At 38.3% G+C, this 17,146-nt stretch overlaps 1 protein-coding gene across 2 annotated transcripts in view; it reads left to right on the plus strand.

The window, feature by feature from the left end:
- DDX46 (DEAD-box helicase 46) overlaps positions 1 to 14,050 on the plus strand; it is a 78,411-nt gene extending 64,361 nt beyond the window's left edge. For both annotated transcript variants that reach the window (XM_012438670.2, XM_012438741.2), the window contains exons 22-23: positions 7,727 to 7,800; positions 9,348 to 14,050. In XM_012438670.2, the coding sequence (XP_012294093.1) occupies positions 7,727 to 7,800; positions 9,348 to 9,395 (122 nt within the window). In that variant the 3' untranslated portion in view covers positions 9,396 to 14,050. The remainder of the gene's footprint in view (positions 1 to 7,726; positions 7,801 to 9,347) is intronic.
- Positions 14,051 to 17,146: the final 3,096 nt, after the last annotated feature.

Consider the following 17,146-nt stretch of genomic DNA (forward strand, 5'->3'; position numbering starts at 1 on the left):
AAAGTAAACGATCTGTTTGTGAGACTCAGTTTTGACAAATCAGTCAAATTTGTAAATTAAAAGAAAACATTTTGGGCCGGGCGCGGTGGCTCACGCCTGTAATCCCAGCACTTTGGGAGGCCGAGGCGGGTGGATCACGAGGTCAAGGGATCGAGACCATCCTGGTCAACATGGTGAAACCCCGTCTCTACTAAAAATACAAAAAATTAGCTGGGCATGGTGGCGCGTGCCTGTAATCCCAGCTACTTAGGAGGCTGAGGCAGGAGAATTGCCTGAACCTAGGAGGAGGAGGTTGCGGTGAGCCGAGATCGTGCCATTGCACTCCAGCCTGGGTAACAAGAGCAAAACTCAGTCTCAAAAAAAAAGAAAACATTTTGAGGACTGACCTTTTTATGCTTAGGAATATTCTAGCCTAAGTTTAGGTTGGAATATAAATCAACTATATTAATCCACTTAATGAATGTTTATCTAGGCAAATATTGCCTATGAAATTATGCTCATGAAAGTTTATACCTTTAACAAAATAACAAGTAGACAATTAATGCCATAACCTAATGGATACAAATAATACATTATTACATTATCTAACAGCAATTAGGTTTTCCTTCTTCTTTTTTTTTTTTTTTGTGAGATGGAGTCTTGCTCTGTTGCCCAGGAGTGCTGCGGCACTATCTTGGCTAACTGCAACCTCCCCCTCCCAGGTTCAAGCGATTCTTCTGCCTCACCCTCCTGAGTGGATGGGACTGCAGGCGCCCGCCACCATGCCTGGCTAATTTTTGTATTTTTAGTAGAGATGGGGTTTTACCATATTGGCCAGGCTGGTCTCATGAACTCTCCTGACCTTTGATCCACCCACCTCGGCCTCCCAAAGTGCTGGGATTACAGGCGTGAGCCACCATGCCTGGCCAGTTCTTAACTTTATTTCATACATTCATGAATAAATTTATTCCAGAGGCAATTTCCACTTTTAATTATTTTGTCACCCAGGCTGGAGTGCAGTGACGCAGTCTCAGCTCACTTCAGCCTCGACCTCCTGGGCTCAAGTGATCCTCTTACCTCAGCACTTCCAAGTAAGACTTCAGGAACATGTTACCACACCTAGCTAATTTTTTTGTATTTTTTTGTAGAGAAGGGGTTTTATATTGCCCAGGCTGGTCTTGAACTCCTGAGCTCAAGTGGCCCACCTCCGCTCAGCCCCCCAAAGTGTTAAGATTACAGGCATGAGCCAATGCACCCAGCCTATTTTATTTTTTCTGATGTGTTACTCCACGGCAAAGTAGGACACCCTGTGACACTCTATTTTTTCCCTGAGACTGAGTCTTGCTCTGTCACCCAGAGCTGTAGTGCAATGACACGATCTCAGCCCACTGTAACCTTTGCCTCCCAGGTTCAAGCAGTTCTCCTGTCTCAGCCTCCCAAGTAGCTGGGATTACAGGTGCGCACCACCACACCTGGCTAATTTTTATATTTTTAGTAGACACGGGGTTTCACCATGTTGGCCAGGCTGGTCTTGAACTCCTGACTTCAGGTGATCTACCCACCTTGGCCATCCAAAGTGCTGGACTTACAGGCATGAGCCACTGCGCCTGGCCAGGTATTTTCTTAGTGGTTACCCAGTGGATTGCAATTAACATCTTTTTTTTTTTTTCTCTTTTTTGAGACAAGAGTCTCTCTCTGTTGCCAGGCTGGAGTGCAGTGGCACGATCTCAGCTCACTGCAACCTCCACCTCCCGGGTTCAATTCTCTTGCCTCAGCTTCCTGAGTAGCTGGGACTACAGGCGCGTACCACCATGCCCAGCTAATTTGTGTGTGTGTGTGTGTGTGTGTGTGTGTGTGTGTGTGTGTGTGTTTTTAGTAGAGATGGTGTTTCACCATGTTGGCCGGAATGGTCTCGATCTCCTGACCTCGTGATTCACCCTCCTCGGCCTCCCAAAGTGCTGGGATTACAGGTGTGAGCCACCGCACCTGGCCAATTTCACCTTTAAAAAATTCTTTTTTGCCTTCATTTTGGAAGAATAATTTTCTAGCCATAGAATTCTTGCTTGATAGTTTTGTTTTGTTTTCCTTTTTTTGGTACTTTGAATGTCATTCCATTGCCTTCTGGCCTCCATGAATTCTGAAAAGAAATCTGTTGTTAATCTCATTGAGGATCCCTTGTAAGTGATAGGTTGCTTTTCCAGAATTGTCTTTTGATAGTTTTATTTTGTGCTTCTGTGTGAGTCTCCTAGAGGTTTTTGGGTTTTATTTTAGATTTTTGGGTATGTATATATACATATTTTTCATCAAATTTGGGGGTTTTTGTCAATTCTTCAGCTGTTCTTTCTGCTCCTTTGTATCTCCTCTGAAACTCACATTGTGCATATGTTGTTGAAACTGATGGTGTCTCACGTCTCGTAAGCTTTATTCATTTTTCTTCATTACTTTTTTTTTCCTGCATATTCTGACTTGATCACAATTAACCTACCTTCAAGTTTAGTCATTCATTCTTTTGTCTCATCAAATCTGTTGCCGAACTCTTCTAATGAATTTTTCACTTCAGTGATTGTGCTTTTCAACTCCAGAGTTTCTTTGATTTCTTTATTTCTATCTCTTTATTGATATATTATCTGTTTAGTTGGACATCATTTTCCTGGTTTTCTTTAGTTCTTTATCCATGGTTTTCTTTAGCTATTTGCATATATTTAAAATAGCTGATTTAAAATCTTAGTCTAATAAGTCTAATACCTTGATTTCTTTTTTTTATTATTATTATTTTTTTATAAAGACGGGATTTCACCATGTTGGTCAGGCCGGTCTTGAACCCTTGACCTCAGGTGATCTGCCCGCCTTGGCCTCCAAAGTGCTTGGATTACAGGCATGAGCCACTGCGCCTGGCCTAATACCTTGATTTCTTTAGGGACAGTTTCTGTTTATTTTTTTCCTGTGATCAGATCATAGTTTTTTGTTTTTTGTTTTTTGTTTGTTTTTTTGCGTGCTTCTTTTTGTTGAAAACTGGACATTTTGAATATTATGTAATTGGAAATCAGATTTTCCCCACTCCCTATTGTTTGTTGCTGCTGCTTATTGTTGTTCAGTGACATTTCTGAACCATTGTTTTAGTAGTCTCTGTTCTTTTTCATGTGTGGCTACTGATGTCAGCTAGTCATTAACTCTAGTTTTTGCTTTGTGCTTGCACAGTCTGAGGTCAGCAGAGATGAGAACTTAGGGCCTTCTCAGGTCTTTTCTGAGCATGTGCCTAGCCCTGGTTGTATACATGGCCTTTTAGATTCTAGTGAATGTGAGAGCTTTACAAAGCCCTTACTCCCCAAAGCATTTCATTCTCTAGCCTGTCCTCCCACAGTTTTTGTTTGTCCTTTGCCCCAGCTATTGTTCCTTTCCCAAGGATAATGTCTACTGTATTTGCATTTTGACAAATACTTTCCTGACCTCTCTAGTGTCAGCCCTGGGAGAGTTTTGAGTTAGGTGGGATAAAGCCAAGCCCTTTAAGTCTGTCTTTCAGGGAGCCATCAATCAGGTCAAAACAAGCAACCACTTTTTGTTGTTGTTGAGAATAAGGTTCATTTTGGTACCGGGAATGTGGGCTGTTCAAGGTTGTGAGTGGGGAGTGGATGGGAGTTGAAGAGACGGGGTCAAGGTAAGTTGAAAGGCTGATGAAATACTCTGATACTGAGATTCAACTTTTTTTTTCCCCCATGAGTAAGTTTTTGTCTGGTTGATGTAAACTTTTGGTTAGTTTCCAGAGCTCAAATAAAGTTGATTTTGACAGGTTTTGCAAGTTTACTCCACCTTTCTGTGGAGGGACAGACTTGTGTAGTTCCTTGCTCTGCCATTTTTGCTGATGTCACTTTATTAGACTTTTTGAACTAATGGTGAATTATGCAAAGACGAAACTCAAATACAGCTTTTATGTTTTACATATTTTTGCGACTCTACCATTGCATCATGATAAGTTTCATACATATTTTTAAATGGCACACAAAGGATGTGTGTCTAGAACTAGGCAAACAACACTTTTTTTTTTTTTCATGTTTGTGACTATGAGAAACTGACTTAGATCTATTTATTTCAAGTCAGGTTTTATAAAATGGCATCACTTTGTGTATCCTGAAATACTTTTGGTCTGCCAGTGACCCAGTGTGTTTCTAAATCATGTGACACTGTTTCTTTTTTTTTTTTTTTTTTTTTTTTGAGACGGAGTTTCGCTCTTGATACCCAGGCTGGAGTGCAATGGCGCGATCTCGGCTCACCGCAACCTCCGCTTCCTGGGTTCAGGCAATTCTCCTGCCTCAGCCTCCTGAGTAGCTGGGATTACAGGCACGCGCCACCATGCCCAGCTAATTTTTTGTATTAGTAGAGACGGGGTTTCACCATATTGACCAGGATGGTCTCGATCTCTTGACCTCGTGATCCACCCGCCTCGGCCTCCCAAAGTGCTGGGATTACAGGCTTGAGCCACCGCGCCCGGCCGACACTGTTTCTTATTACATAGTGAAATGGGGGTTGCTGACCCCTGGGTCTTCCAGCAGAGAAAACTAAGCTGATACATTTCTGTAGTTGGATCTGGAGAGGTCTTTGCTACTGTTTTAATTAGATAATGCAGATGCAAACAATGATAGAGGAATGTGATGATAAAACTTTGGTGTACATGAAGTCAGGCTTTTATTTTCTACTTGAGTACATGGGTATCATTTAAGCAAAATCAATATTTTAAGTGCTTACCTTATAAAGAGGTAAATCAGAGACGTGGTTATTTGCTTTGAAAAAGGATTCTTTTTGTAATTAATTTATTAATTTAAATGCAGTGTTTGCTTGGTATGGTATAATTAATATGTCAAATTTCAATTTATATGAACTTTATCAGAACACATCTTTACTACCAAGTGATGTGAAGTGAGATGTTCACTGATTGCACAGCTTCTTTGTACTTTTTCTTTCATACAGAACGGTTTTGGTCATTTGTCTCCACTGTAAATTTACACTCAGGAAATAACATCTAATTTTTATAATAATCTAAGCAGGTCTCCCCAGTAAAAAGGCAACTTTGTTGTAAACAAATTCTAAGAATAATCTATAAATATAATGATACTGGCTGGGTGCGGTGGCTCACCCCTGTAATCCCAGCACTTTGGGAGGCCGAAGTGGGTGGATCACAAGGTCAGGAGTTCAAGACCAGCCTTGCCAACATGGTGAAACCCCATCTCTACTAAAAATACAAAAATTAGCCAGGTGTGGTGGCATGCACCTGTAATCCCAGCTACTCAGGAGGCTGAGGCAGGAGAATTGCTTGAAACCAGAAGGCGGGGGTTGCAATGAGCTGGGATCACACCACTACACTCCAGCCTGGGCAACAAGAGCAAAACTTTGTTTCAAAAAAGGAAAGAAAGAAAGAAATAGAATGATACTAAATAAGAGCTAGGTAATTTAAATGATCTAAAGCTTTCAGAATTTTCAGAGGTAATTAGTTTTTTTTAGTTTTTTTTTTTTTAAGGATCATTTAGTTTTTGAAACTCCAAACTCAACTAAACACTAACAGGATGAAAACAGGTGTTGCTAGTGTGGAGGGAGCCTAGTGTCATCTGTTTCTAGTTCTGTAATTGGAGGGACCCCACTGCCTGGCTGGCTCCTTGGTGGCTCTGTTAGGCTCAACAGCTCCAGGCCTCCCACCAGGCAGAGGGAAGGAGAACAGGAAGGTCTTACATGCCTAGTCAGCCTGTATAATTTATATAGCCTATTCTGTGACCCTCTCTTTTTACTAGTGGAGAATCCCTTAAAAGCAGCCAGGAGTTGTTTTAGGACCAATGAAAGGAAATGCCCTTTTTTCATGACTGCTTATAAACATATGTAACCTATTACAAGAAGTTACATAAGTCAAAGTTTAAACTGATCCAAATTGGGCTCTGACTATAGTATGAAAATTAATTTTCCAGTTAGATCTAGGTAAAAGTGTCATTTTCCTTCTTTTTAAAGTAGCACAAAAATATCAACAAGCTTCACACCAACTCGTGCCAAGCAACGTGTTTTCCTCCCAAATTTCATTTTTCTTATAATTTTCAGTCTGACTTGGCTCTTAATTCTTCGGTTTCTCTTCCCTTCCATCACTCACCTTCCCCATATAGTTTTAAAATGTTGTGGTTAGTGGCTAGTGGAGGTATAGGATTTAAATTAGATATGTTTCTATGACTTCACAGCCATACCCTTGGCCCTTTACTTCCTGTTGTGAAACTGTTTCTGTCTCTCCTTCTGTCTCCATCTCTGTCTCTTTCTGGGGACAGAAAAGTTACTCATATCTAATATGAGGTGAAATTTTCTAATTTGTTATAAATTCTTTCCTTCATTTGTGTGTTTTTTTTTATATACAAAATGATAAAAATGTAGCTCTCTACATTACAAACCGAGTTCTCTTTTTATTCTTAGACATTTCAATCTTTAATCTTCTTTGATTTGGCTCTTTTACTCTTCTCAGTTTGCAACATGGTGCCTGTCTATACTTATGTACTCCCTGGCACCTTGGCTCCAGATTCTGCCCAGTCTACCCTTGATGGCTCTCTAATCTCTGCCAGTTCTAAACTCTTAGTCCATATTTCCATTGGCCTCATTTATATTCCTATCTGGATGTCTGAAGAGCATCTCAACTACAGCAATTTTAGAATTAAATTTATCTGTTATCACTGTCTGAAACACTTGTTTTTCCTCCTGGAGTCAATACATTCTTTATTACTTCTAACTCAAGTTTTTTCACTTGCTAGCCAGCTCTTAACATCTTAGTTTGTTTATCTTTTTCACTGTTCACATCCCATCAGAAAAAAAAAAAAAATCTTGTCCATTCTACCTCAAAAATGTGCTCTTGTGATAGTATAAATACAATACTGTGAGAGCACTAAGGAAAAGAAAACACTTAACTCTGCCTGGAAAAGTCAGGAAAAGCTTCCTAGAAGTGGTATTTAAAAGTGATTTTAGTAAACTACTTCCTATTCATCCTGTTGTAGTATCTTTACAAGTTTTTCTAGTAGTCTGTAAGATTTTAAAGAGCATGAATTTGTTCTTTATATATTAAATCTCTCACAGTATGTGAGAGGTGAGTGCTTAATGTTTATGGAATTAATAACTGAATGAATGTCTGCAGCCCACCTCATCCAGTCATCTATCTTGCTGTGTTCATTCACACTCTTTTTCCAACACACTTCTCTTACTCTTCAGTAATTAAGCATGCATAACTCTGTACCATTATACATGCAATTCCCTTCGCAAAATACTCTCCCTGGTGTGTCTCCTCTCCCTCCACTTTGCTAGTCCTCCTTTCATTTTAAAGATTTTGTTCAGATGACACCTTTCTGAAACATTTGCTTACTTCAATGAACATATAAATGTCTAATAAATACTTGCTAAATGAATAAATCAAGGAGGTTGTATTTTCCTTTAGCCTTCTTACTATCTTCTGACAAATTGCTAATAGTCTTTTTATTCCACTCTTTTTAATCACCATACTAGGAACTCTTAACACATAATGTGACCTCAGTGGTTACATTTGAAACTAAAAGTAATCAAAATAATAAGCAGCCATTATATAATGTGGGTAATGTTCCACCAGGCATTAAATGGCTGTCTTGGCAGGCAGTACAATGTTTCTAAAAGTCACCTACAGTGTTTCTTCCTGGACCTCCATGATGTGGGTAAACACAGTGTAATTTTAGTAATGTGAATAACATGCTTTCCACTCAATCACCAGGTGCCAATGAATTGGCTGTGCAGAAAGCAAAGGCAGAAATCACCCGGCTCATAAAAGAAGAACTGATCCGGCTGGTGAGTGAAAACCTTAAAGTTTTATTTGTTTTGTTTTAATAAGTGTTTTATTGAAATATAATATTAATACAGACAAGTACACAAATCTTAAACATATATAGTTTGATGAATTTTCACAAAGTAATAAGCATACCAGTGTAATCACTACCCAGATCAAGAAATAAAGAACATTACTAATATTCCAGAAGTTGTCTTCTTTCTTGTCACTATTCATCTCTGTCTCTCTCTCTTTTTTTTTTTTTTGAGACAGAGTCTTACACTATCACCCAGGCTGGAGTGCAATGGCATGATCTCAGCTCACTACAACCTCCTCCTCCTGGGTTCAAGTGATTCTCCTGCCTCAGCCTCCTGAGTAGCTGGGTTTACAGGCGCCCACCATCACACTTGGCTAATTTTTTGTATTTTTGATAGAGATGGGGGGGGTTTCACTGTGTTGGACAGGCTGATTTCAAACTCCTAACCTCGTGGTCTGCTGACCTCAGACTCCCAAAGCGCTGGGATTACAGGCATGAGCCACTGCGCCTGGCCCCATATTGTGAATTTTAAAATCATAGATGAGTTTTTCCTATTTTTGAACTCCACATAAGTGGAATTATGTGTTCGCACCTTTTGTATCTAGTTTCTTTCACTCAACATTTTGAGGAGATCAGTCTATGTTATTGCATGTAGCAATAATTCATTCATTTTCATGGCTATATAATATTTATATGAATATACAACAATTATATATTTGATTTGGGGGCTACTCTTTGTTTTTTATGAATAACACTTCTATAAACATTATTCCCTGTGTGTTTGGTATATATTAGCATGATTTTTTTTCTTGAGTATGTACCTTGGAATAGAATTGTTAATTATAGATTAGGTATTGCTAAATAGTTTTTTCAAAGAGGTTATATCAATTCACACTAAATCCAATACTATATGAAAATTCCAGTTGTTCTAAATCTTTGCCAGCACATGGTGTTGTCAGTGTCTTTAAACTTAAGCAATGACCTAATTTGATTTTGGAAAAAGCAGCCATTTACAGACTGCCTTTCCAGAGGAGGCAGACATGTCCCTGTGTCTTTAGGGACTCTTCCTACAGTGTGTACATTGGGATGAAGGCCGTTTGAAAGGAAACCTTGCTTTTTCTTTAAGTGTAATTCTGAGAGCTTTTCTAAAATTCCCCTCACAGAGCATTGTTTTTTTTAGGGGGTAGATTTAGAAGTTTAATGAAAAGAGGGTACACAAAACAAGAGGGAAGAAGTAAAACAGCTGTTAAATCATGTGCTTAAGACTTTTTCACCAAGGAGTGATAGAAAAGTATCTTATGCCCATAGGTGCTACCACCATTAAGTTGATTCAAAATGTTGTTAAGGAATGGTTGAGTGAACAGAGAAATCATTAGTTATTGAGTAGTTTTTCCTTTATCAATGCAATAATATTAACATTTTAAATTTTAAATAACCAATAGTTTTATAAGTTGGCAAAGGAAATGATCTTAAATGTTTCCTTTTTTTTTTTTTTGCTTTCTCTGATGATGTGTCTTTTATTTCCTATTACAGCAAAATTCATATCAACCAACAAATAAAGGAAGATACAAAGTCCTATAAACATCCGGAAAAAAGATTTTTACCTGTGCTGCTCTGTGATATATGTGACAGTTGGTGGCTGCAGTTTACAATATATTGTAAATTAAGATTTTAAAAATTCTATCTTGCTGATTTTTAAAAATGTGAAAAACTAGTATTTGGTAAAGAAATCTGTCCGTAAGTACCCCCACAATCAATCAAACTATATTTAAAGCTGGCCTGTTTTCAGAGTATGATGTCCTTTAATGTAAACTTAAATATCAATATTATAAATGTCCGGGTAATATTCTAGAGGTTTAAAAAATGGAAATATTTGAACTTTCTATTGAAGACAATAAAGAACACAAGTCATTAAGGGGTTATTCACTTTATCCTGTACTTTAAATGAAATTATGATCATTTCCTAAGAAAAGGTAAAATTCACTCATATTTGTGTCCCTCACTTGAGCTTAAATGTTATGACTTTTTGAAACAATATGAACTCGATTTAAGAATGTTATAATAGAAGTTTTACAAAATAGGTTGAGAGTTTTTGTTTCAATTTTTGTCATCATAAATGGGCAAAAAATATTGGACTAATTTTGGTTTTTATACAAGTAAAGATTTAATAGTTTAAGGATTTTTTTTGCATTTCTTTACACTGAGTGTAAAACTCTACTAATTAGAGTTTTAGTATTTACTACTTTTAGTTTCCCCTCCCAACTTTGGCTCCATAACTTGCTCCTCTTTTATAATCTTCCTTAAAAGAAAGAGTGTAGCCTATTAATATTAAATATGATACCTTTTCTTTCCAAAAAATGTTTGTATACATGTTATATGTACCAATATCCTACAACTTTTAATCTGATTTTTCTTCAGGATTATTGAGTAGGCTGTGAATTTTCTTTCTTAAAAATTGTAAAACATAATGGTACCCAAGTTTTAAACTTAGATGTCTTCATCTTAGTGAAATTTAGTTCACAAGGAATCATAAATTTTATTTCTGAGGCTGGGCGCAGTGGCTCATACCTGTAATCCCAGCACTTTGGGAGGCTGAAGTGGGCGGATCACTTGAGATGAGGAGTTCAAGACCAGCCTGTACAACATGACGAAACGCTGTCTCTACTAAAAATATAAAAATTAGCTGGGCACGGTGGTGGGCGCCTGTAATCCCAGCTACTCTAGAGGCTGAGGCAGGAGAATCTCAGCCAAGATCACACCACTGCACTCCAGCCTGGGCAACAGAGTGAGACTTCCTCAAAAAAATAAATAAATAAATAAATTGAATTTTTGAGCCTTCAAGATATAGTTCCTGAATATTCTAATTTAAATTGTTATAATTGGATTACCTAATGTTCTTTTCAAGAATCATGATGTATTAACTTCATGTTATTGTCACTTTTCAAAAAAGGAATTTTTTCAGGCATTAAATAGATACAGTCGGCCTTCCATATTCAAGGGTTTCACACCCACAGATTAAACCAACCACAGATCAAAAATAGTCAGAAAAAAAAAAAAATAAAAAATCATGTAAGTTTAAAAACATACAGTTTAACAACCATAAAACAGTTTTACTGTAACATTTACATTGTGTTAGGTATTTTAAGTAATTTAAAGATGATTTAAAGTATACAGGAGGATGTGCATAGGTTATATACAAATAGCAAGCCATTTCATATAAGAGGCTTGAACATCCATGGATTTTGGTACAGAGGAGGGGTTTAAGGAGTGTTCTGGAATCAGTCCCCCTCGGATACCAAAGGACGATTGTAATTTTTCTTAAATGAAGAGACTTTCATTCTTTAAATATTCTTGACTTACAGTTTTTTAAAAAGAAAAATAAAATCAAAGCATACTATAGTTGTTAAATCATTTTAGGCCGGGCGCAGTGGCTTACGCCTGTAATCCCAGCACTTTGGGAAGCTGAGGTGGGCGGATCACGAGGTCAAGAGATCGAGACCATCCAGGCCAACATGGTGAAACCCCATCTCTACTAAAAAGTACAAAAAATTAGCTGGGCATAGTGGCACAAGCCTGTAGTTCCAGCTACTCGGGAGGCTGAGGCAGGAGAATTGCTTGAACCCGGGAGGCGGAGGTTGCAGTGAGCCATAATTGCGTCACTGCACTCCAGCCTGGTGCCTGGTGACAGAGTAAGACTGTCTTAAAAAAAAAAAAAAAAAAGCAAATCATTTTAGTAGTATATTCAGTGGCTGAAGTGATAGGGAGTATTAATCATTATTTCTTCAATATAAAGTTATTCTTCCTGAAAAAGTAAGATATACCTGGGAAATATTCTTGGATCCTTCACACATCCAGTTAATTTCTTGAAGGAAGAAAACAGACAAAAGACCTGTAAAAACAAACCATTTACTGTAAAATTCCGAGAATTGTGGGCTCTTTCTCTCGTGCTAGTTTATTTATTTGCTTATCTTTATCACTTAGTGGTAGTTTGTTTTATTTGGTAGAATATATGGCAGTCCCACATTGATGATAATTGGTGCTCCCTTCAACCAACTGGATCACTTTGGAGATTCAGTTTTACATCATTTTAGTATTTTCTTTGTGTTTGTATATCAGTTGTGATGAGCCACTGATAAAATTTTGTCTAAAATGAAACATATTACTTTGTTAGTACATTTTTTAGTGTCATACTTTTAAAATTTGAATGATGTACAGACTTTGTTTTTTTAATGCAGTATGAATATTTGCTCATGTTTTCTAAATTCCTTATAAAATAAAATTAATTCGATCTGCACTTACTTAAAATTATCTTTCCTCAAATGCTTTTTCTTCTGTTTCTCTAATTTTGTTTATATTGGTAGATATGTCAGAGAAGTATTATAGTCTGTATTTTTATTTTAAAAACTCTAGCAACTTATTAGCCAAAATATTTATAATTCTGTTCTGAAAATGTCTTACTGAAGAAGGCTCTTAAGTCTTTTATGTTCATTGTATTTAGTGTAAGACATATACAGGTGGAATAGTAGGTTCATTTGCCAGTTGGGATTTTGCCACAGTAACACTCAAACTTACAAAGTAGATAAGTAGAGTGAAAGAATAATAGTTAAGTTCTCCCTCACTCCTTTTGGACATTTTACTATTTGATATATTTCATGTCTCATTGGCTTTGTTGGTATACACAATGCATATGAGACTGCTAGTCTTCCTTTTGAGTCAGGCAATTCCTATGTATAAAGAGTTGGGTTTGTTTGTTTTAAAGGAGACCTGACTATTGAATACTTAGGATTTATAAATCCCATTTAGCTAGCTGTGGAGTCAGCTTCAAAGTAACACAGCAGAATCCTGAGAATCACAAACTAGAAAGGAAAATGGCCAAAGTTGTAACTCAGCTGTTTCTGACCTCTTTTTACTATTGGTGCCATGCTTTGATTTATAAAGCCATCAGCTGAAGTCTTTTAGTGACAGATTCGCATATTGTTTAAAATAGGAGGTTGGGGGGAAATTGTTGTCTAAATGAAGTCTAGGATAAATAGCTGTACTTTACTTAGTAAAATGTGCCATTTTGCTGCTTTATAGATCATACTAATTTTTTTTTCTGTTTTTTGCAAGATGAGGGACGGAATTTCACTCTGTCACCCAGGCTGGAGTGCAGTGGTGCAATCTCAGTTCACTGCACCCTCCACCTCCTAGGTTCAAGTGATTGTCCTGCCTCTGCCTCCAGAGTAGCTGGGATTACAGGCACCCACCACCATGCCTGGTGAATTTGTATTTTTAAAGTAGAGATGAGATTTTACCATGTTGAGCAGGCTGGTCCCAAACTCTGGACCTCAGGTGATCTACCCACCTCAGCCTCCCAAAGTGCTGGGATTACAGGTGTGAGCCACCATGCCCAGCCAGAACATGCTAAGTTCTTAAAGCAGGCAATTCTGAGTGGCTAGCCCAATGTGGACCATTCAAATACTCCTCCACTTTTTGAGTCTAGAGCTGTTATATCTTCACATTGTGGTACATAGTTTTACGTATGAATGGGAATCTACTGGCATTTTCTCATGCTTTCTGCTTCTGGCATAAAACACTGAAGCTTTTTAAAAAGGTGCGTGTATGTATATTTATGTATGTTAAGTATCAGGAGTGAGAGAATAAATGTATGTAGAGGGGTGAGGGGGAGTCTTAACTATCTAGTTTGGGTACAACCATCAGAAAACAAACTTACTGGATTAAGACACTTCACTTGGAGTGTACCAACATCTTACATACTGGTGAATAAGACATCTGCTGTACTCTTAGGTCAGCTCTCTGGAGCTAAAGCAGCTACATTTCCTTTATCAGGTAAAAATTCCCTTATATGTTGACTTATGGATATTTGAAGGTCTTCTAAAAATATATATAAGTTGATAATTTTTCTCAGGCAGGGGTCCAAGTAGGAATGCAAAGAGAAAGTGTAAAGATATTCTTCACAAAGTCCCCACAATATTGATGGTTTCCCCTTTAAAAGTGCCTTGTGGTTTAGCTGCTATGTGTGTGTGAGTGCATACTGTCAAGTTACATGACTGGTGAGGAATTTACTTTTGATTATTTTTCTTGAACTTGTTCTCTTCCAAATATGGCAACAACTTATAGGAGTTCATCATTTTTTTCAAACTCAAGCCTTAAAGAAGAAATTCTAACTTTGCATTAACCATGTTATTTTGGGAAGAAAAAAATAAGTATGAAATAAAAAGAGAAGTTCAACCTTTTTGGGGAATTGGAACTCATCATTACTCTCACATGTTAGGATTACTTTAAAAGCTAGAATTTCAGAATTAAAAAAAAAATTATTTTTAATTTATAGAAATACCTAGTTGTCCATGTTTTAAATATTAGTCTCTCTTCACAACTTTACATACTATGGAATAAGGGTTTGGTGTGAAAAACATGTTCTTTCTACAGAAAAAGCTTTTCATTTGAACTTGGTAATGATTAGATTTTTGACAGCCTGGCAATTCCAGGCACTTCTGTAGCACCCTTGGACGTTAAAGTGTCCTTGGCCTTTATCCCTGAATTCCTAGGAGGCTCTCGGGTACCTTCCAGCCAGTCCCAGATTCCTTGAAAGCAGCATCTTTTCTCTGTGCCTTTGTCTAAGGGAGTCTTCTAGGAGCTGAGATTCCCAGAACTATACTGTTGACTTTGGGAAAGAGTCTTCCTCATCCCCAAACCAGCCCTGGGCCCACATCTCTGTTACAGGATTTGGAAAGCTTGGCACGGTTGGATGCTTGGGAACTTCAAAGAGAGCGTAAGTTCCTTTGTAACTTTTTACTGGTCTAGTTTTGCTCCTAAAAATGTGTCTGGGGCCAGGCACGGTGGCTCACACCTGTAATCCCAGCACTTTGGGAGGCCAAGGCAGTTGGATCACCTGAGGTCAGGAGTTTGAGAACAGTCTGGCCAACATGGTGAAACTGTGTCTCTATTAAAACTACAAAAAGCCGGGCGTGGTGATGCGCACTTGTAATCCCACCTACTTGGGATGCTGAGGCATGAAAATTGCTTGAACCCAGGAGGTGGAGGTTGCAGTGAGCCAAGATCATGCCACTGCCCTCCAGCCCGGCCAACAGAGTAAGGCTGTCTCAAAAACAAACAAGCAAAAAACTAGTATGTCTATGGGTAGTAATCATTCTATGATATACATTTAAGTTTGAGAAATATTGGTAATCTTCACTTTACTTTTGGATTTTGACTGCCCATTAACTAAAGCTATGGTGTCCAAAGTGGGGTAAGTGACCGTAATTCATTGAAATTACTTGAAAAACAGGAAGAGGCCAGGCACAGTGGCTCACGCCTGTAATCCCAGCACTTTGGGAGGCCAAGGAGGGCGGATCACCTGCGGTCAGGAGTTCCAGACCAGCCTAGCCAACATGGAGAAACCCCATCTCTACTAAAATACAAAATTAGCCAGACATGGGGGCATACACCTGTAATCCCAGCCACTTGGGAAGCTGAGGCAGGAGAATCCCTTGAACCTGGGAAGGGGAGTTTGCAGTGAGCCGAGATCATGCCATTGCACTCCAGCCTGGGCAACAAGTGAAACTGTCTCAAAAAAAAAAAAAAGGAAGAGGCCGGGCTCAGTGGCTCACACCTGTAATCCCAGCACTTCCGGAGGCCAATGGGTGGGTCACTTGAGGTCAGGAGATAGAGACTAGCCTGGCCAACATGGTGAAACCCAGTCTCTACTAAAAAAATAAAAAAAATTAGCAGGTCATGGTGGCACACACCTGTAGTCCCAACTACTTGGGAGGCCAAGAGAGGAGAATCGCTTGAACCCAGGAGGTGGAGGTCACAGTGAGCCCAGATCACACCACTGCACTCCAGCATGGGTAACAGCATAACTTCATCTCAAAAAAAAAAAAAAAGGAAGAAAATTTTGAAGCTTTTTTTTTATTTTACTTTTAGAGACTGTCTCATTCTGTTGCCCAGGCTGGAGTGTAATGGCATGATCATAGCTCACAATAGTCTCAAACTCCTGGGCTCAAGTGATCCTCCCTCTTCAGCCTCCTCAATAGGTAAGTAGGGCTATACAGGTGGGTGCCACCATGTCTGGCTAATCTTTTATTTTTTTGTAGCGATGAGGTCTCTATTGCCCAGGCTAATCTCAGACTCCTGGCCTCAGGCAATCTTCCTGCCTCTACTGGGATTACAGGCATGACCCACCATACCTGGATCTATTTTTCTTTATTTTTTTAAAGTTGCAGAATATTTATTTAAAACTAACAACCCATATGTGTTAAGTAAATATTTTTAAATGAAAGATTAATTTTTCAAAACAAAAATAACTTAGAAAACCATTCATTTATTTTTTTTATGTCCTGATGTCTGGCTGGTCATTGAGAAGCTTATTTTTCTGTATATTTTTTTGAGATGGAGTTTCGCTCTTGTTGCCCAGGCTGGAATGTAATGACATGATCTTGGCTCACTGCAACCTCTGCCTCCCGATTCGAGCGATTCTCCTGCCTCAGCCTCCCAAGTAACTGGGATTACAGGCACCTGCTACCACACCTGGCTAATTGTTGTATTTTTAGTAGAGACAGGGTTTTACCATGTTGGCCAGGCTGGTCTCAAACTCCTGACCTCAGGTGATCCACCCACCTTGGCTTCCCAAAGTGCTGGGATTATAGGTGTGAGCCACTGCGCTGGCCTTATTTTTCTCTTTAAATCTCATACTTTATTTAAAATTTTACTTTGTGTAAGTTTTTTATATGTTGCTACAGTATTGATATAACAGTTCATATACATAATCATAAATATGCATATATATTGGGAGGTTACTTGAACAACCTTGGGCTTGCTTAAATGCTTTATCCATTTTTTCATATAAAATTGGGATATAATACCTATATTTTAGGATTGTTATGAGGATGAGGTGAAATAACATATTTAAAGCATAAATATATTTAAAGCACATACAAATAGTGCCTGGCATATGGTAAGCATTCAGTAAATGTTGGCTGGCATCATTATTATTATTATTATGTGTGAATGGGTAGATTTTCTTATGGTCTTTGTTATACACTGAATGTTTATATCCTCCCCACTCAAATTCATTATGTTGAAACCTAATCCCCAATTTGATAGTATTTGGAGGCCTTTGGGAAGTGATTATGTCATGAGGGCTAGTGGGATTAGTGCCCTTATAAAAGAGACCGCAGTGAACTCCCTTGCCTGTTGTGCATGTGAGAATATAGCAAAAAGACTGTTATCTGTGAACCAGAAAGCTGGCTCTCTACCAGACACCAGATTGACCAGTACTTTGACCTTGGACTTCCCAGCCTCCAGAACTGTGAGAAATAAAATTTTGTCTT

This window comes from Aotus nancymaae, unplaced genomic scaffold (genome assembly GCF_030222135.1).
Source record: "Aotus nancymaae isolate 86718 unplaced genomic scaffold, 86718_ANA_hifiasm-v0.15.2.pri h1tg000064l_1, whole genome shotgun sequence".
Classification (NCBI taxonomy): domain Eukaryota; kingdom Metazoa; phylum Chordata; class Mammalia; order Primates; family Aotidae; genus Aotus; species Aotus nancymaae.